This window comes from Prinia subflava, chromosome 5 (genome assembly GCF_021018805.1).
Source record: "Prinia subflava isolate CZ2003 ecotype Zambia chromosome 5, Cam_Psub_1.2, whole genome shotgun sequence".
NCBI classification, from domain to species: Eukaryota; Metazoa; Chordata; class Aves; order Passeriformes; family Cisticolidae; genus Prinia; species Prinia subflava.
Window position 1 is genome coordinate 36,390,619 of NC_086251.1, and position 27,034 is coordinate 36,417,652.

Here is a 27,034-nt window from a genome sequence, read left to right on the forward strand (position 1 = left end):
ATTTTTTCTAAAAAAACCAGCTGAAGTATGACACTTTAACTGCAATATAGACTCTTGTTCCTGGAAGGGCAGCCAGAAAGGTCTCTTGAATGAGATTGGTGTGGAACAAAATGACATAGAAAGTCAAGAGCAGGCAGGAGAAAGGAATAACTGTAAATGTAAATGCATCTTTATTTTATTATTTTTTATATTATTATTTATTTTCTTCACATTACTTGCCAGTTTGGCATCCATAAGAACATATTCTTTGCTGTTTTTTATTGAATCTACAGGATTGTTTAGCTCCTATTTCCCAGCTTTTCCTCTTGGCATGTCTGTGAGTTTGCCATTGAGTGAGCAAAATTGCACTTATTTAAATTAAATGGGACATCTGCTTCTTATCAGCACCTCTTAGACAAGTTGGCTCTTCAAGAAGTAACTGTCTCATTGATGTGGCATATCTGGGATATCTGTCAAAAGGTAACTAGTAGTGTTTAAGGCTATTCAGTAACCCATATGAATTTGATTAGGCGTCCACCTAATTCCTAGCAAACCAGTATAAGAAAAATATTGCCATGATTAGCATCTTTGCTAGTAACTTTTGTTAGTTATCTAGTGAAGAAGCAGCTGAATAGACTTACCACATTGATCTGTCTCTAGTTTGTCACATCAGAAAGAGTCTCAAAACTTTTACATTGCTGCTTACCTCTGACGTCCCTAATGTGGATAGAAAAAAATGTGGACCTGAAGTTTTGGGATTCTTACTTTGGGATTTTTTTACCCAAAGAGTGCCGAGTTCACACTTCAAAAGTAATTGTGCAAAACTTTTGAAGAGAATGAGTGTATATGTATCATTAATGTTTCAGGTTAGGCTCCAATTATAGCACATCTCTGCAACCAGTGAATTTTCTTTGCTGCTGGTAATCTGTTTTGTTAGGCAGCCATAGTCAAACAGTCATAAAGTTGCATGTGGCTGAGAAGAATTTTACCTAGCCCATGCTCCAAGTAAGTTAACAATTGTCAATCTGTTCTCAAAATTGAAAGTAATTGATGTTTGAATTACAAAATTTTATTTAGAAGTTGATCTGTAAACAAATACAGAGAATCAGTGAATCTTTTTATGTTGTACATTTTTACATGCCATCTGAATGAATTTCTCCTAAACAGATCACCAGCTAAGATAATACGGGTTTTGCCAAATTCAACAGTAATATATTTAACTTTATAAGATTGAGTTTCCACATTTCAAGACAATCCCTTTTTTATTGCATGCCTTTTGTCTGGGAAAAGTATTTTAAACTTAAAAACATTGAATTTAGCCTCACATAACAAGATGCAAATGTAGATAAAATATAAAAAGCAAGTGAATGTGATGGAAAGGCTTAAAAAACTGTACTAGTTTCTTTGCAATTGCTTTGTGTGTCTAGAGAGATTTAAGGAAACTATAACACAGAAAATCCCCAAGATGCTGTAGAACTGAGGTCTCACATGGTTTACCAGATACCAGACTGCATCATATGTAAGGTCTTGGAAAAAGGCTGGTAGTTCAGTTATATTCAGACTTTATACTACTCTTTTAACATAAGCTCAAGGTAAATATAGCTTGAAAGAAGCTCTAGTTCTATTTTTTTCCCCCTCATTTCATGTACTTTCTGTGTAGTCATAGTCATTTTAACAATCAACAGAAGACATTCTTCTGCCCCTATAAGTAGCAGGGGGTCATTTCTGAGTGCTCTTCGTGGTAATTTACTTTATAAGCTGTAATTGCAAGCATCCACAAAAGCTTTAAATTAAGTTGTTGCTTTGCAAGTAACTGCTCTTCTCAAGAAGTTCAGTAAGTGGTGACTGGGAAATGGAAGCATTGTATAGCTACCTGCATTATAAGCTGATCACCATATGCTTTCAATATTAAAATATTCTTGTAATGCATGTCTTTTTTTACTTTTTCTCCTCTCTAGCTCTTTTTTTGAGGAACTTACAGTTTTCAGAATGTGAAATATCCTGATAGCCTTATGCTTGAGAAATACCCTTTTTTTGAGACAGGGGTGGTAAAATAACTTCTTTAAATTAATTTTTTTTATTTGTGATCTCAGGAATCATTTTAGTGGAATTCAAAAATATGTGGAAACGAGACTTCTGAAGTTTTTATGTGCTGTCATTACAACAGCTACTGCACTGGATAAAAAGTGCCACAGCAGTTTTAAATGCTTTGGCATTATCAGGCAAAATTTCCCAGCTCATTTAACCCAAGAAAAGCAAGGTGACTCTTGCTCACTCTGGCAATGTCATTTCAGTCTCACAGTGGGGATGATGTGGAGCTGACACATCCAAAGCAGCGAGATGGAGCCCACTCTGCCAGTCTCTGTTTGAGCCAATGCATAGCTGAATGTGTTCAAATGTCAGGATTTAGTTAGTTACCAGATCCTAAGGTTTTGTAAGCTGAGTAGCTGTGAAGTTTGTTGTGATGATCCTTTTTAATGTTCAAACACACATAATGATCTCCATTGTAATGGAACATTTTAAAGTAACTTCTGAACTGCATTTTTCTATTTTTAGGTTGGAAGATCATGATCAATGCAAAGCTTGTCTGTTTGTGCAGATGTGCTGCAGTGCAGTCGTAACTTGCATGGCTATGTGATGTCTTCCATAAAGCTTTTGCCTCAATAATTTTGTATAGTCCTGGTGCCATTCTCCCTGAAAAGGATTTTCACAACATCTAGACGTGTCATTGTATAATGAGAGACTTCTTTTCCAGTGTTAACAAGATAATCTAATGATAAACTTCTCCATCTTTGGTGTGAGTGAATTGTTGCAAGCCTTTGAGCTGAGGTAGTATTTCAGTACCAACCCAAGTTCACAGTTGCCAACATTACTTTAGAATGACGCCTTAATGTATAAAGGAATTTCCCAACTTATCTGCATTGAATATTTTTTTGTGGTCTAACAGCCTACAGGTTCCGAAAAAATTGGACATAATATTCACTTGACCATTATTTTTTCCTTTTACAACATAGCAGTGTGTATGATGGCATGTAGTTTTCAGCTGTGGCAAAGCCATAGTTGAAAATAAAGCTTCTCTTCCAGTTCAGTATTCACGTCAGACACCCCTTGCTTAACTTGCTTTTTCACTTTTAGTATGATAATTAAATACACATTGACTTTCTAAGAGTTAATAAAATCATATTATAATGCAAGCATTAGTTACTTTTACTGATAATTTATTTTAAAATAATTTTTTTAAACCATCTTTATGACTAAAACTACATCCCCTTTAAAAGGGGAAATAAATATTCTCTCACAGTTCTAAGATGTTAACCCTAGCACTTACTCCTAAACAGAGTCGAAAGCTGGATGTGTATTTTGAATATGAGGAAAAAATAATGAGCAAATCCACTCTGGATAAATCTCTTCTGGACATGATTTCTGACCCAGATGGTGAGTACTTTAAATCTGAACTTGGTATAAAATTTGTTAAGCTACACAGTAAACCTATACCTGCTTGGATTTCAGGGTTGGCAAAGAGCAACCTGTGCAAGATTGGTAAAGAACAGCTTTTGATTGATCGTCAGTAGCAGTCTAGAGAGTTTAATATTTAGTTGAGTAATATCAAAAATACTAGTAACTTCTGCAGCTCCATTAAAATCCTTTCCTAGCCCCTTATTTTTGAAGGTTAGTTTTTCTTGTGTGCTTTTCCAGTATTTATTAGTACATATACATACCTCATGAACACAATGAAAACTTCACAGAATTTGATTAGCTCAGGGGAATGTAATGTAAGGTAGCTCCTGCTTGGCTGAGGAAAGAGATGACTGGGACAAGTGCAGAGAAGGGACACAGGGTATAAATTGGCCAGTTCGCTGGGACTCACTTGAAGCTTTGCATGTGTTGATTCAGCTGTGGCATGTCTGTTTTCATTGTGTGAGAGCATGAGCAATGCATCCCAGCTTCTCTGTCAGATTTGGGTCATCCATATCAGAGCACTGCACGCCAGGGGTGCTCAGGTTCTCTGTTAGCAGCAGTCACTGGGGTCTTTCTCAGAAAGGCTGAGACCCAAATGACTTCTCAGCTTTTTGTACTATTCCAGCATCAATTCTTTCAATCTGTCACAGCCTGATGTGTGTCGTAACCCTCTGACAGATTCCAGTATGATCTGATACCAGTGGCTGGAAAAAAATAATGTGCAGAGCAAAATTGTAAAACTTCAATTGCGATCTGTGACTTGTCCGTGTACTGGCAATTATGTTGTCAAACCTCAAGCATTTAGAGGCCCAGGGTTCCTGTTCTTTTTCCAGTGCTCTTTAAGAAAATGTTTCGTTACTGCATGATTATGTGTGTAGTCTTACAACTACATACTGGGCTTAATGCCTGCTTGGAGTTTGTTTAATAATTCATATTTATAGGAGGAGTATATGTGCATCCTGCTGACATTTTACAAAAATCTTTTAATAGTGTCCATGCTATATAATCAAAAGGCAGTAGGAGAACCAGTGCACAGCTGGTAGAAATCTGAGCTAAAATTTTAAAGATCTCATAATGGATCAAGTCTAGAAACTAATAAACTTTCAGAAAATCTAATGTCAGGCATCAATCTGTAATTCAGTACATACATCATTTTTTATATAAAGCTAATAAGAATATGTATAATCTGTACTTTTATTAAACATCAATACAAACTAGTCCTTTGCCATGTTCAGAATTAATATTTCATGTACTGTTTTGGTTTCAGCTTTTACATTTGCATAAACTTAAATACAAAAACAACTTTTCATGCTTGCTTGTATGTCCTACTGGATCAATTACTTTTTACCTGAATCCACATTTTCTATGTCTTTGTAGACTGCAGTGTAAAGCAAATTGTTTTCCAAGCCTGATGTATCATACCAGCATTCCTATTAGCAGGGTTCCTGGGTTGTACACAAGAGAAAGATTAGATTTACAAGCTAGTGTTTTTCTTCATAAGCTAAGTATTCAGGTTTTCACAGTATTATGTTAGCATTTTGTATGCATTGCCTAGGCTTGAGTTTATGTAAGAAAAGATTTCAAGTTAAATCACAGTGATTATTTCCAGGCATGCTGTCTTGTAAAACTGTCCAGCCTCATATCGTGTGATTCACTGAGAAATACCAGCAGAAAACATTTTTAAGGACTAATACATCAAGTCTTCCTGTGCCTCCACTGGTGAACTACTTATTGCCATTATGTGTGGGGATATTTGTCTTATGGACAATGGGATCTGCAGAGCTCTTCATGAAAGCACTTACATGTGACCACTTAACATCTTCAGGCTCCAGCCTCCCATTTGTTACTGTGTTGTTCTAATCCACCACTCAGGACTGTTAGCTGCCTTTCAGTTTAGTGGGTATTACTGTATCCTGGAGCAGTGATAAAATGGGAGCTAAGGGCTGCCTGCTGGTTTTTCAATTGAATTTAAAATTGGTCTGTTCTAGGTTTGCCAAGTTACATTTTCTTCAGAATATTTAGCAATTTGCTTCTCTGTGCTGTCAGAGATGATAGAAAAAAGTAGTGAATATTTGACAGGCAATTGACCTGAGTCTTACAGTAGTTTAGCACAGCTTTTTTTGCCCAAGTGAATTCCAGGGGATCTCTACCCTAAAAGGTGGCTTTTGGTTTAAATAATACAAAGTTTCTTCAGTTCTTGATCTTGTGACTTACTGATATTTGGTAAAGGTTAGCAAAACCTGCTTTGCAGAGAAGATTATACCAAGTCATAAATGCTCATTATGACAGCGCTTACTCTTAACTTCTGCCAGACAAAATATATGCTCACTTATAAATAAAAGTTGCAGATTAGATCAGATGGTCTCCTGCTGACATGATCCACATTCCATAGCACAGGAAAACAACCCAAAACAAACAAAACAGAAAAACAGGAAAAAAAAAGAGTCATTTTCTTACCCGCAAGTACAAAAAAGTGCAGTCTTACAAAATAGTGTACTAAAAGTACCAGGCTTTTATACTGAATTTTAATTTGAAATGTTTGTTTTGAGAAGTTGTTCTTCTGAAGACTTCATTTGAAACTCTTGTCTTTACTAACAGTGATTCTCTTCTAGAAAAACAAAAAAGATGGTGTTCAAAATCTGATGTAGTAGTTTATAGTCTAAGTAGTGACTACATCAACCTTTTGATCTAGAGAGATGAATTGATTGCGTATAAATAATGCTTCCCAAGAATGGGAAGTGTTTTTCTCCAACAAAAGAGGATTTAGGAGGTGAAATCCTTTTTGAAGGCAAGCTGGAAGTTCAGGGACTTTTTCCTGACCAGAGTTTCATATAAGTGCTTTTGCAGTCCTCAAGTATTTTAGTACAATGAACCCCATAGAGCTGTGTAAGCAAGTTGTAGAGCTAAAAATTAATATGGTGTGGCTTTTACTGCTATGATTTTTCTTTAGTCTGCTTTTCCATGGACCTACTTCCAGATAATATTCGCGCACACATGAAATAAGTCATAATTTCTCTACATAATTTATTTAGTATTTTATATGAAGAATAATATTTACTACAAACAAAGGGGGAAAGTGTAAAACTTTCAGAAAGAATTAACACATCTAACCCAACTCTCAATAAAATTGCTGTATGTCTTTCTACCATTTTACACATTGAAGAAGGCCATGGTTATCAATAATTGTCATAACTAAATATCTGCCCGTACATATGTATGGCTGCTGAAGAGCAGTTAATGTAGCAGCATAGTTACAATTGTAGTTTTTAATTCTTTTTTTTTTTTCTTACTGCAGCGGGAACTCCTGAAGACAAAATGCGATTATTTCTCATCTATTACATAAGCTCAGCTCAGGCACCTTCAGAGGTACCTATGTTCTTTACAGCTTCCAACACCACATTCTACCACAAAGGATTTCTCTGTGTCATTTCAGTACTAAGTAGATATTTCTGTTTCTTTGCAAAGGGAAGTATGAAATGCCCAGGAAATTCTAAAACTTTATATACATTTTGTCTTATTGCTAGGAAATCTGCTCACAAACCATTTCAAAGGATATGAATGATTAGCAAGAAGGAATATTATATTGTGACATATTTAGATCAGAGTTACTGCAAGACACATCTTAGCATACTTTCTATTATTCTACTCCACTGCTCAAAGAAGTAAATAGAGCAAAATGAAAACATGCCTTGTTTCACTCCATCTTCATCTATTCAAGAATGATTGAATCAGTTGACTAGCAGGTGAATAAAGGAGAAATGCATCTGCCAATATCTGAATAATTCAGGAAAAAATTTCTTCATATTTCTTTTGAACTTAAAATGATTAAAGGAAAGTTCTTACACTGTAGAAACATTATCTGATGGAAAAAATGTGTGGTTAGGTAAAATAGAAAGTATTTGTATAAATGTATATTAGCTCCTCTTTTTTTTTTATTATTTACTGTTTTGACATTCTACAGAAACCAGCATTCTGTTGACTGTACCATATCTGAAAGGGCACAGGATTTAATTTCACAAACACTGTTCAGTTTAATGGGATCTGCTCATGGCAAATTTTATTTCAAGTTGCATTTCTGTACTTGGTAGGAAATGGGATTAAGACTCATAATTACTTTTTAACTTGGGTCAATGCTATAACTTTGCACTGCTTGTTTAATATTTAGATAAGGATATCTTGTCTTTGTACATGGAATTAAGAGTAGCTTCAATCTTTTATAATTCTCTTTATGATTTCAGACTGATTTGGAGCAGTATAAAAAAGCATTGATGGATGCAGGTTGTAATCTCGCCCCTTTGAGCTACATAAAGCAATGGAAGTAAGTAATTTCTTTTTTTGTGTATATGAGGCTAACTGGGTAATACAGAACCCAGCATTGTATTCAGGAATCATGTGTTACTTCTCTTAAATTGTAAATTATCCTTAAACATTCATTTGGTATAACTTTTTACAGTCATTGTTGGGGTAATACATGCAAATCTTATTTTAAAACGAAGCTCCAGAACTAACTATAGAACGTTACATGTAGTAGTGCCCTTAATGATCCGGGACAGAAACTACTTACTAAATTAAATGAAAAGTTGTGCTAGTTCAGACTCCAAAGTTTTATTAGTTCATACCAAGGTGTCATGTTGCATATCAGTTAATGTAGTTTTTACATGGTATCTGAATGAAATCTTTAACTATAAAATCTAATCCCTATTGTATTTGTAGGCAAGAGGAATGCATATAATAAATAGTTACTTCCTGAAAGAAGTCAAAATGCAGAAGTTTTTCACTTTCAGATGACTAGAGTAGAACATTATACAGAAGATGTTCCTGAGATAAATATTCTATTTCTATCTCTGCTTTCACAGGGCTTTCACTAAGATGGCTTCAGCTCCGACCAGCTATGGAAACACTACGCCTAAACCTTTGGGGTATGCTTTTGATTAATTTTTTGTAAGCCTTTGGGTTCTTTTATCTTATTTTAGTAGTGCTGAAACTGTGATTAGTGTTATACAGGGCTCAGAACAAAACATCTCCCTATTTGTAAAACATTTAAGTTACAGACCATTACAAGCACTCATCTCCCCTCTAGCAGTGTGTAGTACACACAGAGAGGCAAATAAAAGGCTCTGTGACTAAATTCACAATCTTAATACAGTGCTCTTTGCACCTGCGCGTTAAATGCACTCTCACAGGAGAAGAATTCAGCACTAGGAGCTGGATCTATGACAGCCATGACTTTCAGCCTTATGTAGTCAATGTCAGAAGTTAAAATCAGCCCTGTATATTGAAAATCATTTCTCTTCTGGGTTTGGAGACTGTCAGGGGTGCAAGAACACACTGCTGTTTCATTGGAATGTCCTGGACTGGATGTCTGTCTGCTTGTTGAAAGGTGTAGTTATTTATTTCAAGACACAAGAAGAAAATTACTAAGGTTAATATGCTAAGGTTCCATATATCCCATACAACATATGGGACTTGGGTCTTTCCATTCTTCAGAGGATTTCAGTTCTTATTACCAACTTAACTTTCAGGAATGCCCTGTCACTGTCACAGGGAATCAGTGGCACGGTATGGGTAGAGAGAATTCCGGTGCTGTTTCACTTGGAAAAATTGCTCTTTGGTTTGTTGGAGACACTCAGCATCTCTGTTAACCCTGGTGATTAGGATACCCACGTGAAAGGAGCACTCAAATCCTTACATTCCTGAAGTTGTAAAATAAACTGTTCAGTGGATTAAAGACTAGAATCCAAGACTCCCAATGATAGGTGAGGATCTATCTGTTAGATTACAAGTATATTCCCATACATTTGTGTGCCATATGATATGAAGAATATATTTTTGACAAACTGAATTACATGGTATTTAGGTCCTATTGATTTTACTGGAAATTGGGTGTCAGTATAAAGCTTAAGAATACAAATTAAAAACAAAAATATCTTACACATCATCTTTATTTTGTTTTTTCAGTCTGTTTTCACGTGTTATGAATACAGGATCGCAGTTCGTAATGGAAGGAGTGAAGAACTTGGTACTGAAGCAACAAGTAAGTTCAAAAAACAATTAAAATGTCTAATGAGTATTGTGAACATCTGGAAAAACAAATTTCAGTACCTTTGTCATATTAATAAAATTCATTGTACAGTAAACATAAATCTCTGCTTATGGATAGATGCATCACTTTGTATCACTTCCAGATATCAGATAAATAATGAATAATTCACATTTTCTTTGAAGACCTCTTTGTAGCAATTAAGACTGATTTCAGCAGTATAAAAAGAACATCTATGGATTAAAAGGCTGGAAGTGTTAGTTCTGTTTACTTAAAATTAAAACATTTCTTGTTTTCCCACATAAATATCATATACAGCAACCATAATCTTGTAATGTGCATGAAAATACAAATATGTTTATAATGACATGACCACCTTCAAATATTCACTTAACTTTATAAAATATTTCTGGGCATAACTTGCATGTAAATGTACACCCCTCCAAAGAAAACAAACAACAACAACAAAAAAAACCTGATTGTATAAACTTGTAGCTGGAATGTTGAACTGTGGTTCCCAGAAACCTGCTTCTCTATAGAAGATACATTATTTTCCAATATGTACTTTCATCAGATGGCAATAAATAAATATTTATTGACAGTGTAAAATCTTAATTCTGTAGTATTTTCACATCAAGATTTCTGAAAAAAAAATCAGTCATCATATTATAATTTAGGTGAAGAGTCAGAATTTAAATTAGGAGTACAACGTATCAGAACTAAATAAAATGAAATGGTTTATCTTTTTGACCTACTTAATCTTACCATTGCTGCTGTTTGTTTATTCGGCCTGTTACACACATAATTTATACATGGAAGGTATCAGCTATCACATAAAAATTTAAAATTGGGCTCTCAGTTTTGTAGGGTAGTTAATGAAGTTATTTCTGCAGGAATTTCACTATGACTAGAATAATAAGCTGCATTGCAGAGTTACAATTCAGTGGTATATAATGATACATGACTGAGGAAATTTTAAATATGCAGCTTGCCTGTGTGTTATATTTTATAAAGAACTCCTCAGATAAACTGTTACTTGTAATAATGAAAAATAATTCTATTCTCCAGGAAACTTCTTCCTCTTCTTGTATTAAACATTTTGTCATTTCTTTAGATATGTGGCTTTAAAGAGTTAATATATTCTGTACAAAATGGCTTGCATTGTTTTGTGTTCTGAGTAACCAAAAAACCAATTTGCCAATGCTTTCAGGGTATGCCTTTTCTGGCTTTTAATTTCTTCTTAGGTATTTTAGGGTAGCCAGGTGACAAGCTTTTCTTCTTCATACTTGTAAGCCTAATGTAGGTGTGTGGTATTTCTGTTAAAGCTAACTTTTTATTTTTCCTTCAGTAGTTCAGGGATTCACATCGGTTTTTCAGTGTAATATGTAGATCACCTTTGGAATGTCCTCTTTGGATAAATTCTGTCAACAAGACTTGTTTCCAATCCTGTTGCTGTGTAAATTCACCCTCAGTTTATTATAACTGAAGTACTTTAACTCTTTAATATCCAGATCTTTTGTCCCAGCTGAGATTTCCCATGTTAAATAAGGAACAGTAATCTTAAATTTCACCTCAGTTTGTTCGTTTGCAGGTCATCCAAACATTTGTTGCCAGGATTGCTTTTTATACCCATTTCTTTGACAACATTAGGCTTTTTTAGAATCACACACTCAATTATCAGCATCAGCTTTAAAATTCTTTCCTTAACTGCAATGTATTTTTTAATAAGAATTCGTATTTGATCACGTCTGCATATGTTGTTAATACCTAAATACAACTCTATTCTTATCTTCACACGTTTTTTGCACTTTTTGTCTTATCTTTATCCCCTATCCCCTTGTTTTTTTTACAGAAAAGTAATTTCGGTGAGAATAAATTAAGCTTAACCTTTACAAAGCGTAAGAGGAAAAATGTTTAAAATAGTCTTTTAAATTTTCTGTAAGCTCTTCCATAGGTAATGTGCCTGTGAATAGGTCTTAGTAAGCTTTTCAGCATTCCATCAATTTCACATTATGTTTTCCAGAATCTGCCAGTCACACGTATTTTGGACAACCTTATGGAGATGAAGTCAAACCCTGTGAGTACAATTGCCTTCACATGGAGAGAGGTGCAGCAAATGAAATCTTGAGGCTGTGATCTGTAATATGCTATGGCTATTTTTTTCATGGGAGTGCAGTTGAATCCAATCATGCTGTGTTTCAAGAACAGCACCATTTTAATAACTATTTAAGAAGACCTCTTTCATTAAAATAGTCTAAACAATGACAATTTATTGTGTCTCATTGGAACTAATATTTTTTTGTTTCTTCCTATTCTGAACATCTATTACACTTCTGCTGTACTAAGCTTCTATTGCTCCTGAATTTCTGCATTAAGCTGTGGACTGAATTTTTTTTTGCATTAAACTGGGATTTTTGGTTTTTTTGGTTTGTTTTTTTTAAGAGCACAATTTCAGAAGTGAAATATTTACAGAGAGCTGTATTAGGGAAAATTACATTTCCCTCATCTTTAAACTTTGCTATGTAGAGCAAGATATTTTACTACTGATTCGGTCATTCTGTTTGCAAGCAGAGGTGGTTTTTGTCAGAAAATTAATTTTCTTGCCTTGTTTCTTTGAAAATTTTTGAAATGCTTATGTGTTAGCTACACACTCAGGGCATTTGCTAGAACTTACAACTCAAAGTAGGCTGTTTATGCATGCTCAGATTTTTTATGCATGAAGTCACTCTTCTTGCCATGGATTTTCTTCCTTTTATCCCACCAACTTGTGCACATACTTGTCCTGAAAAAGCACTTCTTACAAGTCTTTAGAAAGCTTTAATATGTTTGCCATATCCTATCAGTCTTCCTATTTTAATGCCATTAGAGAGATACAGTTTTAATATGTCACACTGGTTAGTAGTTTTAAAACATTCTTCTTAGTCCACTTTCACCTTCATGTACTAACTGTATGTACAGAGAGAAAAATAATGGTAAAATATGAAAATTATCAACATGCAAGTAATCCTTTATTTTCTTAAATAATCTATGTCCTTCATAGATGATATATTTCATGATCCTTAGCAGATAATTTGCTTTCTCTTAACAAACAAAGGAATTGACACCGTTTCCAGTGTTTGTGGATTGTTCCTGTTTGAAAGACTTGGAAAAGATGTACAGGGCTAACTTTATTTAGTCAACCAGCAGAGGTCACCCAGAACACTTAGCATAGAAAGTTGAAATTAAAACTATGGATAACTTACGAGAAGTTACTTACGAGAAGATAACTTACGAGAAAAATTAAACAATTTTTAAAAAAATAAGCATTGGCTTCCTCAGGCTACAAATTTAGGAGTTGATTTAGAAAAGTTTACAAGTCATATGAGATTTTTTTCTGTCTTGATTTTTTCACATTTTACTTAGTAGAAAACAGGTACCAGCACTTTGATAATTTGGAGAAAACATTGATTTTCTCACTGTAAAAAGCAGCGACTGGGCCAGTCTGTCAGTCAGCAGCTTCCTGTTCCACTGCCGTGGCAGAGACTGACGCTCACAAACAGGGAGTCCCGCTTTGCAAGTCACAGGAGACCAGGCAGGCCCTTAAGACTGATTCTCCCAAGCTGCAGGAAAACTGACAGCAAGTTTGGGAGTAAGTTTCAGCTAAAGGAAGCAAGCCAGAGAGTCACTGTGGAATGTGTTTAGGCTTGCTGTCCTATCAACAGAAGTGAAATTGTATCTGGGAAAGGTCAATGCATGGAAATACCCCATTGTGGCTTCTGTTCATCTTCTGATGTGTGGGGTTCTTTTCTGTTCCCCAGAATAGAAAACTACTGCAGGCAAAGCACAAAGGGAGAGGAAAAAAAGTTCAAGATTTTTTTTTTATAAGACAGAAAAAAGTCTCCTTTATGATTCAAGAAATCGTATTAACCACAGTTAATTGATCAGTGTATGAAATGTACATACAAAGATGTAATGCAAAATTAGAGCAGATTATTGAGAAGTCAAACTATTATTACAATGAATTTAAATAATTTATTTTCTAGATATTAACTGCAACAATAAAGGAAATACATGAAATGTACATACAACTTGTACCACAAACATTCACATATATTATTGTTCGTTGAAATCTTAAATCTGTTTAGAATGATACCTGGTGCAAAACTCTGTGGGGTTGTCTGTAAATCGCTTTGTGTGTTGCTTATCTCTGCCGTTTCTTTTGTTTCCCTGACAAGGACAAATAAGTCTTCACCCATGCCACCCATGATTTCCAAGTTTTTCAGAAGCAGGAACAGCTAGAACAAATCTTATGGGCCATAATATTATCTTGTAACTTTTTGAATTTTGCTAGATTCTTTAACTATAGTTACACCTTGTCTTGAAAAATATATTCAGAAACATTCCCTGATGACCTTAAAAGTAAGCAGTTACTTGTGGGTATTTTAAATAATAATATTTATTGTTAAAAGCACAATTTTAGGAAAATGCTTTTAAGGTTATATATTAATAAAGGAATATTCTGTTCATAAAACCAAAACGTAGTTGCTTTGTTTTGGTGTCATTAAATAGAGATTGATTAAAACCTTAAATCTGCATAAACTAAAGAAAAAAAACCCCTAATTGTCAAGTATTCAAACATTTTAATCCATAGCTATGAAATTGACCATCATCCAAATTAGTCCTGTTAGATTCTGCAGAAAAACAAATACAGAGTGAAAGTCAGTGACATTTCCATGGCTCTTTTTCCATTTTAATTTGAAATACTGAAGACTAAGTTTATACATTCAGAAGTGTTTATTTTCTTCTGGAATTGCTTAGGGAAGTCACAAATTCAGAAAATCACTATGCAGTTGATTTATTAGCAGACTTGCTATTTCTTAAAGGGGTTATGTCCTCGTAACATTAAAGAAAATAAAATCTCCTAAGTTTCTTTTCCCTGCACCCTCAGCACTGATTTCAGCAGGAATAGTGTGTTTAAACAGCAACGATAGAAAATCCCCAGGCTGTCACATTTCTATTGCTTTACCACTTTCTATGTACAAGCCCACAGTCAAAAAACACAGCAGTAATACAGTCAGGACTAAATGTTTGTAATAGGTTTATTAACTCTGATTTTATTTCTGTCATTAATCTATAATCACTCTAATAAGCAGAGAAAGTGTATCTCTTTATCCCAGGTAAAGCTTTCTCAAATACCTCTCAGTTTTAGCCTACCAATATCTGTCCATTCCCAGCTCTCTCATTACCCTAGAGTCACTATACCACCTTTAGGTATGAAGCTGCAAAATCATGAATGCTGACAGACTCCCATAGTTGAAATTCCCAGTGGAGCATATAAAAGCATTTTACAGAGATTCAGTGGGAAATTGGATCTAAATTATTTTCTTTTTAAAAGCCAAACTGCAGGATAAGAGAGTTATTTTATGTAATTATATAAAAGTTTGTAATATCAAATAGATTTATTCTGTGTGTGTAACCACCGCAATATTAAATACTTTCTAATATTAGAGGTAGTTATGCTGTGTGAGCTGTAGTGAATTCCTCAGATAATTTGTCTACTATTCAAGAAGTATTATTTCTGCTTTACAGAATCATCAGAATTCAGAGGTCTTTGTATGTAAGCACGCAGATAAAATCAACTGCAGTTCTGCATGCAGTTTATCGACAAACTAAACTTCAGAGTACCAGGATGAAAATGTAGTGTAGCAATAGGAGAAAGCCAAGAAGTTGTCAGAAGGAGTTACTAAGAAGTTTTGTTTTTCATCCATAATAATTGGCAAAAATCCTGCTTGATGCCAGTAAAAATATTGGAAGTGCCTCAGTCTTCTGTGTGAAGAAATTTTTTTCTGTAGTTTAGACAGTCAAACTTTTGAAATTTTTGTGGAACTCATTTCTTCTTCAAGAGCTTAATTTTGGTTTAATAGTAGTCATAAATCATGAAATGAGAAGGATAAGTTACATAACAGTAGCAGATTTTGATCTATCTTGTCCTTAGCACTCACTGCCACCAGAAGTGTTTTGTTTTAGACTGTTAAATCAATCACAGATCTCCGTAACCTGGAAAGTTTTATGAGTTTTCCTCTAAAACTGGTAACAATTTTTCTTTCTGCCTACTGTCTTCCTGTTGGGTTTTACTATGCACCAGTGTATTTTTTGGAAAGTATGTGATAATCAGTTTTAGGTGAACCAGAAATAAAAAGCTCAACAGCACCCTTCATAGCTTCTCACTGTTGTTTATTCTGTACTGGTTCAGTTATACACAAACTTTTTAAATGCTAGTGGACACCACAATTAGTGTTGAATGATGTGATGGGAAATGATACTGGTTTGAACAATGTTTAATATAATATATACAAGGAAAAATTCATTAGCCAAAATTCCAATCTTTTGAGATAAAAACATACTTTTTAATAGGAGACAGATGACTACCGGTATTTTGACCCCAAGATGCTACGAGGCAGTGACAGGTGAGTTTTGCTTCCTTCCTTTTACTCCATGAAAAGACTAACTTAAGGAATCTGTTTTATTTTACTTGCTGACTCCAAGTAATTATTTTAATCATTAATTCTACGTCAAGACAATTGGTCTTGAAGGAATTCACAAATGGCAACTTGGATCAATCAGATAAATTTTTATAACACTGCTAAAAAAATCTGAAATAGTAAGTGATAATATGTACATTAGTTTAGTCACAGGAATGTGCATTAGTATTTAGCAATAATAAATGTTATGAGTTCTTCACAGTTGTACTACTTGGTTTCTTAGAAACTTTATGAGTTTTTACTGTTAAGATAAATAGTCATTGGATAGTGCACCAAAATTTCTTTGTCACTTTTTAAGCAGTTACAATTTTGATTTGAATACAACCCTTCTTTAATAATTTGTTAATAAGTTTGGAAAAAATGATTAAAATTTGCCTGTAATCACTTTTGTTTAGGTAGGTGCACATTTTAACTTCATGTGCATGTGAAGGGAGGCTTGGATATAGTTTATTTTGCCAGTAAAAGAGAGGAAGAGGAATTACATCAAAAGTTTATAAGTCTTTATTTTTGCTTTGTAGCTTTAACTAATAATAGTCTGATAGTCTCACCTAATCTAATATCCTAGCAACAGAGTAGATACTTTATTTTGATATTCCTTCTAAAAATAACTGTCATCAAATCTGTGGGAAAACAATCATCTCATTTGGCTGCACCCTTTTATTACAGGATCAGTGTGGATAAAGTAGATCCAGGCTTGGTTTTAGTTATTTGCATGAAAATTCTGTCTCTACTTTGTTCTTGAAACATGAAAAGTAAGAGGACGTAAATTTCAGATGATATGTATGTTTTGTTGAAAAGTATAACAGATTATATAATTTCAAAGATAAGCAAATTTTGAAATTGTCAAAAGAGGAAAAGTAGTAGTATTTTGTGTTTCATTTTGATTTCAACTGTTACTGGTTTGTTACGCTTTTATAGCATTTTTGGTGGATTTTGTGCAAAAGTGCAAAGATTTATTTTACTCAAGCTGAAGGATTTTCTCAGTTTTTTGCCCATTCTATATAGTTCTTACATTTCTTTAAACATTGTAGAATTATTAATTTACAGCAGTTCATAAATACGGCATTCTGTGTAGCTATAATAGTCATCTTAGGGAATAGCTTTTAATTTCATGTTTGGGATTTGTATGTAAACTCAAGTTATATCCCTTAAATCACAATAGCAAAACTGTGGTTTGTCTAATTCTCTCTTCAAATATTTTTGTGGACAGTAAAAACAGTACTTAGTTGTCTTGACAAAATAGTATTATAAAATAGTATAATTAATGGATTTAATTAAAAAGTGACTGACTTTCTTTTCTAATCTACTCCCATTTTAAGAAATACTGGCATTTCTACTTACCGTGTTTTAAATAGAGTAATGACTGCATTGCTTGTTTCATACTCAAAAGATGAGAGAATTTGGATTACAGTTCCACTTACAGGAAGGCTGTAGTGTTCTTGACAGACAAAGCACATTAGAGACAGCTATTCCATTTTAAAACCTGTTCTTCAGATACACTGGAATCTGTTGAGTCAGTTGTTCTTGGTCACTCAGAAAAACCTCTTGAAATAGGGGAAAAGGTAATTTGAAGGGGGAAATGCAGTGTTTTTAAGCTATGTTAGAGCACAAGATGTATTTGGCTGCCTGGGGCTGCAGGCCAGTGCAGAGCAGGAGGGCAGTGGTGGTTTGTGAGCAAAGGGCAGGAGAGCAGAGTGACCCTTCACAGCTTTTTCTTCACTTTCCCCTTCCCCTGAAGGTGCAAGGTGATGCAGGAAAAGATTTCTCCCCCTCTGCCTGCTACCTGCCCGTGTATTAAAAAAAGAGTCTGTACCACCCAAATTTGTAATTTCCCTCTTCCTCCCTTAATCATTCTAATCCTACATACCTGCTGCCTCGTACTTTTCGAGATTTGGAAGCATCAGTAAGTGTGTATGCAGGCACTGCAAACTGACTGGCTTAGCTAGCTAAGATTGCAGGAGGCAGGATTTCTAAGTGTCATGAATTGTTCTAATGTTGATGGCATTTTTTATTCATTGTATTTGCTCCTAGGTAACAGCACTGTATTTAGAGCTTTTAAACGATGGAAGATTTGTTGTCATAAAGCTTATTATTCAAACAGCAACATTAGAAATGATGAAGTAAAATTCCTATTTACTCATGTACTCAGTCCTGTATAGAAGGAATGATTTTCCAAAACAAATGGAAAGGCAGTTATTGTTCTGTTTTGTATTTTTGTCTAATATTATATAGTACTCCATAAATACAATGGGTACATGATGCTTATTTTGGGTATTTCTATTAATATGTAATGAAATTCGTGTTGTATTTTTTATAGCTCAGTTCCAAGAAATAAAAATCCATTCCAGGAGGTAAGTCACGTAGAAATTATTTTTCAATGTTCATGTGTTAAAAATAAATAAATCCTGAAGTACAGTCATTTTTGATGATCATGATTAAGACAATGAGAGGTCTTATTTGCAAAAAAGCACTTAGACTGATTATATCTAGTATTAATTATAATTAGCTGTTATTCTGAGGCTTTTCATCTTCAAAGGACTATGTAGGTATTAACTAATATTGGAGAAAAAAAAAATGTAGAAAATTTTCCTGAAGGTAATTACAGGAATTTGCTAATATCATAATTGTGTGAGCAATTTAAACCCCCAGTTTTTAGACCAGATTTTCAGAATGCTCTCTAGATTTAATCCTTTGTCCAACCTTAAACAACAGCATTCATGTAAATGAGTATATTAAGGAGTCTTTGTGGTTAAAGGAAAAAAAGTAAAATAATGAATGTTATCATCCATACAAATGCCTGTAACTTTCAGTATTTTTCTATGTAAATACTTACAAATAGAAAACCTCTTATCTGGTCTTACTACCAAGTTTCATAAGCAAAGTATTTGCCTTGGCAATATACAAATGTTTCAGACTTCTCATGCAATTCTCTCATGTTCCTAATTATCCTCAGGAGCACAAGAAGTACCACGTGGTATCCTAGATACATATATGGCTACAGATGGCCATACCAAAAATGTCAGTAGTAATATAAAGTCTATATGAATTTCATATAGTATGGTCAAACAATTTTGGTTAATGAATGTTCACAACAATAATACAACTGTTAGTTCTCCTTTTCCTAGTCACGAATTGTTCTCTTTTAAACACAGCCCAGAAAATACTGATGGCCTTCACCTGTAATATTAAAAATTATTACTAGTAGCAGGCGGGAAGGGAAAAAATTGTGAAAAAGTGTATTTCTTTATGATAAAAATATTTTATTTATGGTCCAAATGAATTCTTAAACATCCATGGAGATATTTGAACTCTTCCTCTGGTCACCAGAGACATCTCTGGACAAATAAAGGAGCATGTTGAAACTGTATATGTATCAAGTATGTCTTAATAGAAGAGAGTGACATGTTAAAAGCTCTCACCTTGCTGTTCTGCATCCTACCAAAACTTCAAATATCTTCTTTCAGATAGGAAGCAGTGATTCTGTATCCAGTTCTTTTAAGACTGCAGTGTGATTGTGATGATTTTTGCTGTAGGTTTAATTATCTGGTGTATCACTACTGAAATTTTAAGAACTTGAATGCATACTCTAATAACATGTCTGTTGCCTTTTAGGCCATAGTGTTTGTTGTTGGAGGAGGCAACTATATTGAATATCAAAATCTTATTGACTATGTAAAGGTATGTGTACTTCTCTCACTTGTAATCCTTAACTTACTGATAGAAACCAGATAGAGCATGTTTTCTGTAATATTAAGATTTAGAAGACAAAGTCGATGAAATTAGCCCTAACATCCTTATTCTATAGAGAGTCTGGGAAAAAAGGAATGTAAGAAATCAGTAGAAATTGTGGATTACTAATTCAGACCAACAAAGACTTTCTGTTTCTGGTATTTTGCTCATGTTGCCCTTTGGAGTTGAGTAAATAAACTACATTCTCTTTTATTTTGTGTTCATACACACCAACTGTCAGCAGTTGTAGCAAACTGCATTAACCTGTTTTGGAGTCCTGCTGGTGGTTTTCAAGTGCTGGTGTTAAAATAAAGCAGCTGTAGCATATCATAACCATGAAAGTAAGGAACTGCTCAGAATTCTCTAGTTTTCGTGAATCTTGCAAAAGAAATACCCCAGTGCTTTTTTCTATTATTGCAACTTCGCAATATGGAGTCAGTTCAAACTCAGACCTGCAGATTATAGTATTTTATTGCATGACAATCTTACTTAAGCATAAAGTTGTTTCAGAAACCAACATAATGCAAATACTACGCTATCTGTTAAAGCAAATCTTAAGATTGGCGCCAATATCTAAGCATTTATTACGTACATAATTATTACTTAATTATTTATTACTTATTTATCTTATAACTTACAGTTAGAAGTTTTCACTACTGAGTTAATAGAAGCTTATTTTTGTTAAACTGCATAATTTAATTCTGTGTAGAAGTCATACAACGTATCATATGCACAAGTAAGAAAATATGTAACCAACTATGTAATGCTGGTGTAGCAGATTTCATTTCTCTGGTTCCAGCTGGCCGGACTAGCAGAACACATGTATACCAAAAATCAGTGGATGCAGAAAAATAACTAAATCATTACAGTTCTTGCGAGGCAGGAGTGGTATTCGAACACTTTGAAGGAATTTTAAAAAAAGCCAAAGTAACCTGAGAAAAATTCTGAAGAAGATAATCAATTATTTAACAGCAGCAGCACACCATTCTTTCTTCCTGAACTTAACCTTGTTCATGGTACAGTTGTCCTGTCCTCTGGTAGACTGGATTGAGGATTTGCACACAAAATAAAAAATCTGGAGCATTAGTTGTTGAAAAACAGTTATTCTACAAAGCACATGAGAGTTTTATGTCCAGGTAATTTTGAAGAATGCAAAGTCAGAACATGTGTGCCGAGTTTCTCCTCTAACAGCAGCCACTTTGGAACAGAGCTGGTCTAGACAGAGGAAAGGATAGGAAGAGGAATGTAAATTAAAGAAATCATTTAGACTTGGCTCAGCACTCGTCACTGTCCTCAATAACTCATTCAGTGAGGCATCTGCCTGTGGCAAGAGTGTGTTGTCAAACATTTAGCTTGCTCCATAGTCTGCCCAAAGCCACTTTAGCTGCTGTACCCCAATCCAAAAGATGCCCAAGAGGATGAGTATTTGTTACTTCTTACTAAAAAATCTCTCTGAATTCCCTAGAGGTCAGTTCACTTCCCTGATTGTAGCTGCATGCTGACAGAGTTGAGGTTTGCTGTGTATGTGTATATCCAGGGCACTTGTGTGATGACAAGTTAAACACTCAGCACTTCATACAAAGTGGCAGGAAGCTGAAGTTTCAGAGGAATAAGAGGGCAAACAGGAGGTCATTCGTAAAAGAGAAGGAACTGAAAACTATGGAAATAGTAATGTTAGATCTTATGGAGACTCAGAAGTTGAACACACTCTTTCTTCTTCTGGAACCTGTGAACAGAGGTTTTTCATCACAGTTGTCACAGCTGAAGGGTGCTGTATGTTTCTCCACTCAGACTGTGCACTTGACCAGTGGGAGATGACCTCCCAAAGGGGAAGACTCCCTCAACTTTATTCCTCTTAGCCCTTTGCTCTTGAAAAAACAAGGAGGGTTAACGAAAACCTTTGTTCTCCCTCCCACCACCTGGACCTGTGTGCCTCTCCCAGGTGGCACTTAGAGTCTTATCCAACAAAATTTGCTTTTCCATGTGGTAGACTTCCAGCATCTATTGTTTCCACAGATGTAACTTATTAATTATTCTCAAATTCAATCAGTCTTCCTCCAAAATAAAAAAGAGAAAAATCAACAGCTCTGTTCTTGCAAGTAGATACCACAGAGATTTTATTCACAGTTTTATTTTTCTAAGCACTATCCGTTTTGCCAATTTGCTTCTGAAAGCACAGAGAAAGTATTTTAAAACTTTCTAAAACAGGAAGCAATGTTCATTCAGCTTTGACATTTTGGGGTTTTTTTGTAGAAGAATTAAGAGAAGCCTTCAAACCTAATTATTTGTAGTTCTGTGCTAGAATGGACTATCTCACAATGTCAAAAAGCAAATATTTACACTGTTATTAAGGTAGATTGTGCCTTAAAATAAATGTATTGTCCAAGTTCAGTTCAATATGCTGAAAATGTGTCATCAAAATTGCAAGCCATAGGGAGCCTACAAGAGGAGGCTAGCACACTGTTGTGTGCAAAGGAATTTAGTGTATCCTTTAATTTCCCTTTGTAGATGCTTTAAAAAGTACTGCTTGTTAATCTTCTACTACTCTGTTAAACAAATGATTTCCTGTGGACTTTTCTTTTTTAGGGTAAACAAGGCAAACATGTCCTGTATGGCTGCAGTGAACTTTTTAATGCTACACAGTTTATAAAACAGGTAGATAACTTTCATAACGTCTATAATATTTATTACTTCTTTAGCTGTAAGCTGATTTATATAACTCTGTGTCTCCATGGATTTTTACCTAAAAAACTCAAATTAATCTGTGAAAGATTAATGCATGTTACCTATTTTTATTTGCTTGAAGTGGGGTTTTGAAGTAATTATTTTTAATTAGTTGTTGAAGGCTTGTTACCAGTGTGAGTTCACACAGGCAATGCAGGTAAACAAGTTCATAATAATTGTGTTTACATTAATTCTGCTGAAAAAAAATGAGTCAGTTCTTGGAACTTTCACAAACAGCATCTCTTTCCAGCATTTTCTTGCAACTTTTTCAAGTTACAAGATGTTTAAACCCCTGGTTTCTAAATATCTATAGATACACAGATATAAAAGTACTGGCTTAGTGGAAGCTTGATGTCCATACCTATACTAAACTCTATATTTTAGTGCTCTTAAATACCTCATTACTTCTCTATGCCTCATTGCAATACAAACAGTAGCTGTCACCACCCATGGTTTTGTGCCCTACTAAGATGAGAGTAAGTTGTTATTCAAAACTATATTTTAAAGAACTAAATTAATTCTTGTTGCACTTCAAGGAAACAAATGGTACTTGCTAGCTTTTAACTCCTCATTCAGTTTAATTAACGTTTTTTTTGTCTTGACTGTGCACACTGTGCCTTTACTTCATGAGATACATTCAAGTCTGAAAATCTGAAGCTCAGATCTTCTCCTCTAAGGTTATGCATTAAATATTCTATCACCAGAAGACATTTGGTTCTCAGAGTCAAACAAAGCATATTAGACAGAAATATTTGCTGTATGAACTGGATATTAGTTTGACTGAAAGAATAAGATTAGCAATCTACTGACTTTTTTCTCTTCATGTTTAGCTGTCCCAACTTGGCCAGAAATAAGACTGAAGCACCCTTACCTGGATGGAAACGTGACAACAGAGAATTGTTATAAAATTCAGATATCTTCATATCTTTAATTTTGTCATTATATTAAAACTCAAACCCATTTCATTATGATAACTTTTTAAAAGAATCTTTAATTAATATGGTGTATATGAGCGTTTCAGAAATAAAACCTGCTGTGTTTTTGGTGGAGGTCAGTTTCATTGTTATTGCATTTTAATTGCATTATTAGCTGTGGTATATGAGAGAACTGGCTGAAAAGTACGGCATTCAAGTTCTTGTATGTCACTTTCTGATATGGTAAGCAGGGCAAATAGCTGTAAGAAAAGGTCAAGTCTCTCTTTAGGAGTTATGTTCTTCTTGAAAGCCAGAATATCTTTATTTAACAAAATTCAAAAGAGCAGAACTGCCTTTCAGGACCAGACAAAGAGCCTTAGTGTAACAGAACTACTTCTACTTCTTACCCTTTTATTGTACCAAAGTCATTTGATTTGTGCAGTCTTTGCATTATGGTCAAAAGATGTACTGGAAGATACCCTCAGTACAAGTTTCTGGTACAGTAATTTAGCTTTTCTCTTAAGGTTAGGAGAAAATTGCTTGCCAACACAGTGTTTCAAACTGTAAAACTGAAACCTTCAATAACTTTCATCTGCACTTTTTATTGTAACTGCTTGGACTGTTATGTTTGGGAAGAACCCAAGTCATACTCACAAAACAAAACTCTTAACTTGTATAAGCACATATTTAAAATACAGTTTTTAACAATTCCTTTAGGTAGAGACAGTTTAGTAGTTTAAAGAATCCAATAATGATAATTCTGGAGAATGCATACAGGAACTCAGAGAACATAATTTCTTTTTTATAGATGGAGGTCTCTGCCTTTAGAAACCTCTTCTCTGGAAATAGCTACTGGTGAAGCAATAATATGACTTCAAAACAAGGCCTAACACACTCAAACAGTGAAAACATTTCTCGTGGGTTTATTAGCAAACTGTGAGAATTAGTGACACTGTAAATCTTTCAGGAGTGCTTTTTGCAGTTTTTCAATGTTGAATGTTAGTTTTGCACTAAACACAATGCCCTTCCCCAACTACATTGTTTTTCAGAACATCTGTACAAGAAATGCAGTTGATCTGTTCCTTAAAAGTATCACAAGAATAATCTGTGTAATCCAGACCATGTTATCAAAAAGTAATAATGTTATTTAATTACCTACATGTTGTAATTTACTCCACAATACTGCTATAAATTTCTAATTTTGCCAAGTCAATAAATATATTTACTATGTTGTTCATTGTAGTTGTTGCATGTGAGCACTGTCCCAGATTTCAATAAGCAAGGACTCACTGTCAAATGCAGTTGGTTGTTCTAATTCCATATATATATATATATATACATATATGTATGCTATATTTGTTAGCAAAAACAAGGCCAAGTGTGTCAGGAAAAGAAAATTACATTTGAAGTGTTTATTGCTTCTTGTGGGAGTTTGTTTCAGGTGTTTGAAATAATCCCTCCTCAACTGTGCTTCCTGTGCAAAGAGTTTTAACCTTGTGGCTGACAACCAGCTTATGAAAAATCTGCTGCTTGGTTGTTGTCCAGATCTTGGACAACACTTGAACGAGAAGCACTCCTAAATCCCAGCTTACAGAATGTGCTGTTGCAGTAAACTGTGTAAAGATAGAAGAATTTATTTTGGTGGTTGCATTCAAAACTCTGTTTTCAGTCTTTACAGTAGCTATGGAGACAGGTTTATTTTGTGCCCAACTTTATAACTGGATCCTCAGGTCTGCTCTGTGAGCAGGCACTGATCAGTTTGGGCTTTGGGTTTTAAAAGCTATTAATAAATACAATTTTTGTATTTCAAACATTCTTCTTCTCCAAAATAGTTTTCAGGTTTAGTTGTAATAGTAGTCCTGAAGCTCTCCATTACCTTTAAGCTATGCATGTACTGGTCTGTCTCTGTAAGAGTGTGCATACCTCGTGCTTCTTCCTTGCTAACATGACCTGAATTAGGGCATGCAGGTTTGTGTTACATGGCCCTTTTCCCCTAGTACCTCTGGATTTAGGAATGTGGGAGGTTGTACAAGAAGTCTCTAGTTAATCTAGAGGCAGACAGTGTTAAAAATAAGCTCTCTCTTTGGTAAGCTTCTTCAGTTTATAGGTGTCACGGTGTCCTTCATATCCTCGAAGGTCCCTCAAAGGCCTGTGCTTAAAGGAGAGGTTATGCCTGGCTCAGTGAATCTTTTAAGTAAAATCTCAGCATTCATGTTGCTGATAAATATTTTAGGTGGCTGCATGGAGGACCAGTGAAGTTTGGAACTTTCTTAGCCGGTTCTCTGTTGATAAAGCTCTGACAGGAGCAGCTGGTGAGACAGCATCAATGGCAGTGCCAGCTTCTGGCACAGCAGCTCCAGCTTCCACATCTCAGGACAAGGCAATTCCTCGTTGGTATCCACCTTCCCATTTAGGTAAGTAAAGACAGCACAGTGATGAGTGTCGAGTGCTGTCCCTGTTCTCAGGAAGAAAATCAGCAAATTAGCAGTCTGTGTCTTCAGATGTGGAAAATTGACAGTCTTTCAGGAAATATGGACAAATCTTATAAACAGTTGCACAAACTTCAGAATACATGCACATTTTGAAATTATAGCCCTTTGCTTGCTTTCCTGTTTTAATTTGAAAGTTTTAGAATATTTAGCTGGATATTTTATGACTTAATGGTGAATTTAGCAAAAAATCTGTGTTTTCAGAATTAGACACTCTAAAAAAGTAACAATAAAAAAACAATCAGAATAAAGGAAAGAGGCTTCTGGAGACCAGCACTTCATTTAAATGGCCTTGTTTGTATGAGGCTTCCTGATGCAAATCAGATAGCAATCTTTCTTAGGCTAGAAGTAAATTTTGCTATTGATTGATAGTGTTCACATCAATCTGAATGGAATGCAAAATAGCAGGTTTTGCCCAAAATCCATAGGTTCTACAGAGAACAGGAACCCTGCTGTCAGTCACAGAGCCAACACAGCTGTGCGTGCACGGCCCCAGGACTAGAGCTGGGCAATGGGCAGCAGTTCTCTTTCCACTTTAATGATATGCTCCAAAATGGAATTGCTTAATGGTTCATTCAGTGTGTTGGCTAGAGCAACCCTGTGAGGTTTAGGAGGTAGAAGGTTTATAAGTGGGTACATGGGAACTTCAAAACTACCACAACTGCATTCTTGAGATCTGAAATATAAGGTGTTGGGCTGGAACAACATCATATCCCTTATTTACTGACAGTGGAGACAGCCACTCCCTCTCTTTCTTTGGATCATTCATTAGCTGTGACTCGTTGCTGACAGATGGCTCTGGCTCAGAGCAAGCCAAGCCTGGCCAGTGTTCTGGTGGTACAGAACAGTTAGCCACAGTGAATTCTGTGTAGCTCCAGAGATCAGAGAAGATGTTAATATTTCTTACTGTGAATCAGTAGATTAATTGACCCACTTCTGTTTTAACTGGAAGTGGCTTAGTAACCCTATTCTGTGCAGCAGTTGCGGTTGTTTTCAGCAACATTCAGATATAGTCTGCTCTTTAATATGGTCACCATGTCACTGCAACACATACCATCCTTCAACAGCATATAAAAACCTGCATATTGAATCCACCAATGCATCTTTTTTCTTCTGTTATAAACCATTAGGTAGTTTAATTACCACTGGGATTTTAAATTCTAATTATAAACTTTGTAT

At 34.9% G+C, this 27,034-nt stretch overlaps 1 protein-coding gene across 1 annotated transcript in view; it reads left to right on the forward strand.

Moving 5' to 3' along the window:
- The window catches only part of SCFD1 (sec1 family domain containing 1), a 47,878-nt gene extending 24,377 nt beyond the window's left edge, over positions 1 to 23,501 (forward strand). Inside the window, exons 15-25 of the mRNA XM_063398856.1 lie at positions 3,318 to 3,414; positions 6,734 to 6,804; positions 7,677 to 7,756; positions 8,295 to 8,357; positions 9,397 to 9,472; positions 11,502 to 11,555; positions 15,872 to 15,924; positions 18,317 to 18,350; positions 19,612 to 19,677; positions 22,315 to 22,383; positions 23,283 to 23,501. Of these exons, the coding sequence (XP_063254926.1) occupies positions 3,318 to 3,414; positions 6,734 to 6,804; positions 7,677 to 7,756; positions 8,295 to 8,357; positions 9,397 to 9,472; positions 11,502 to 11,555; positions 15,872 to 15,924; positions 18,317 to 18,350; positions 19,612 to 19,677; positions 22,315 to 22,383; positions 23,283 to 23,306 (687 nt within the window). The 3' untranslated portion in view covers positions 23,307 to 23,501. The remainder of the gene's footprint in view (positions 1 to 3,317; positions 3,415 to 6,733; positions 6,805 to 7,676; positions 7,757 to 8,294; positions 8,358 to 9,396; positions 9,473 to 11,501; positions 11,556 to 15,871; positions 15,925 to 18,316; positions 18,351 to 19,611; positions 19,678 to 22,314; positions 22,384 to 23,282) is intronic.
- Positions 23,502 to 27,034: the final 3,533 nt, after the last annotated feature.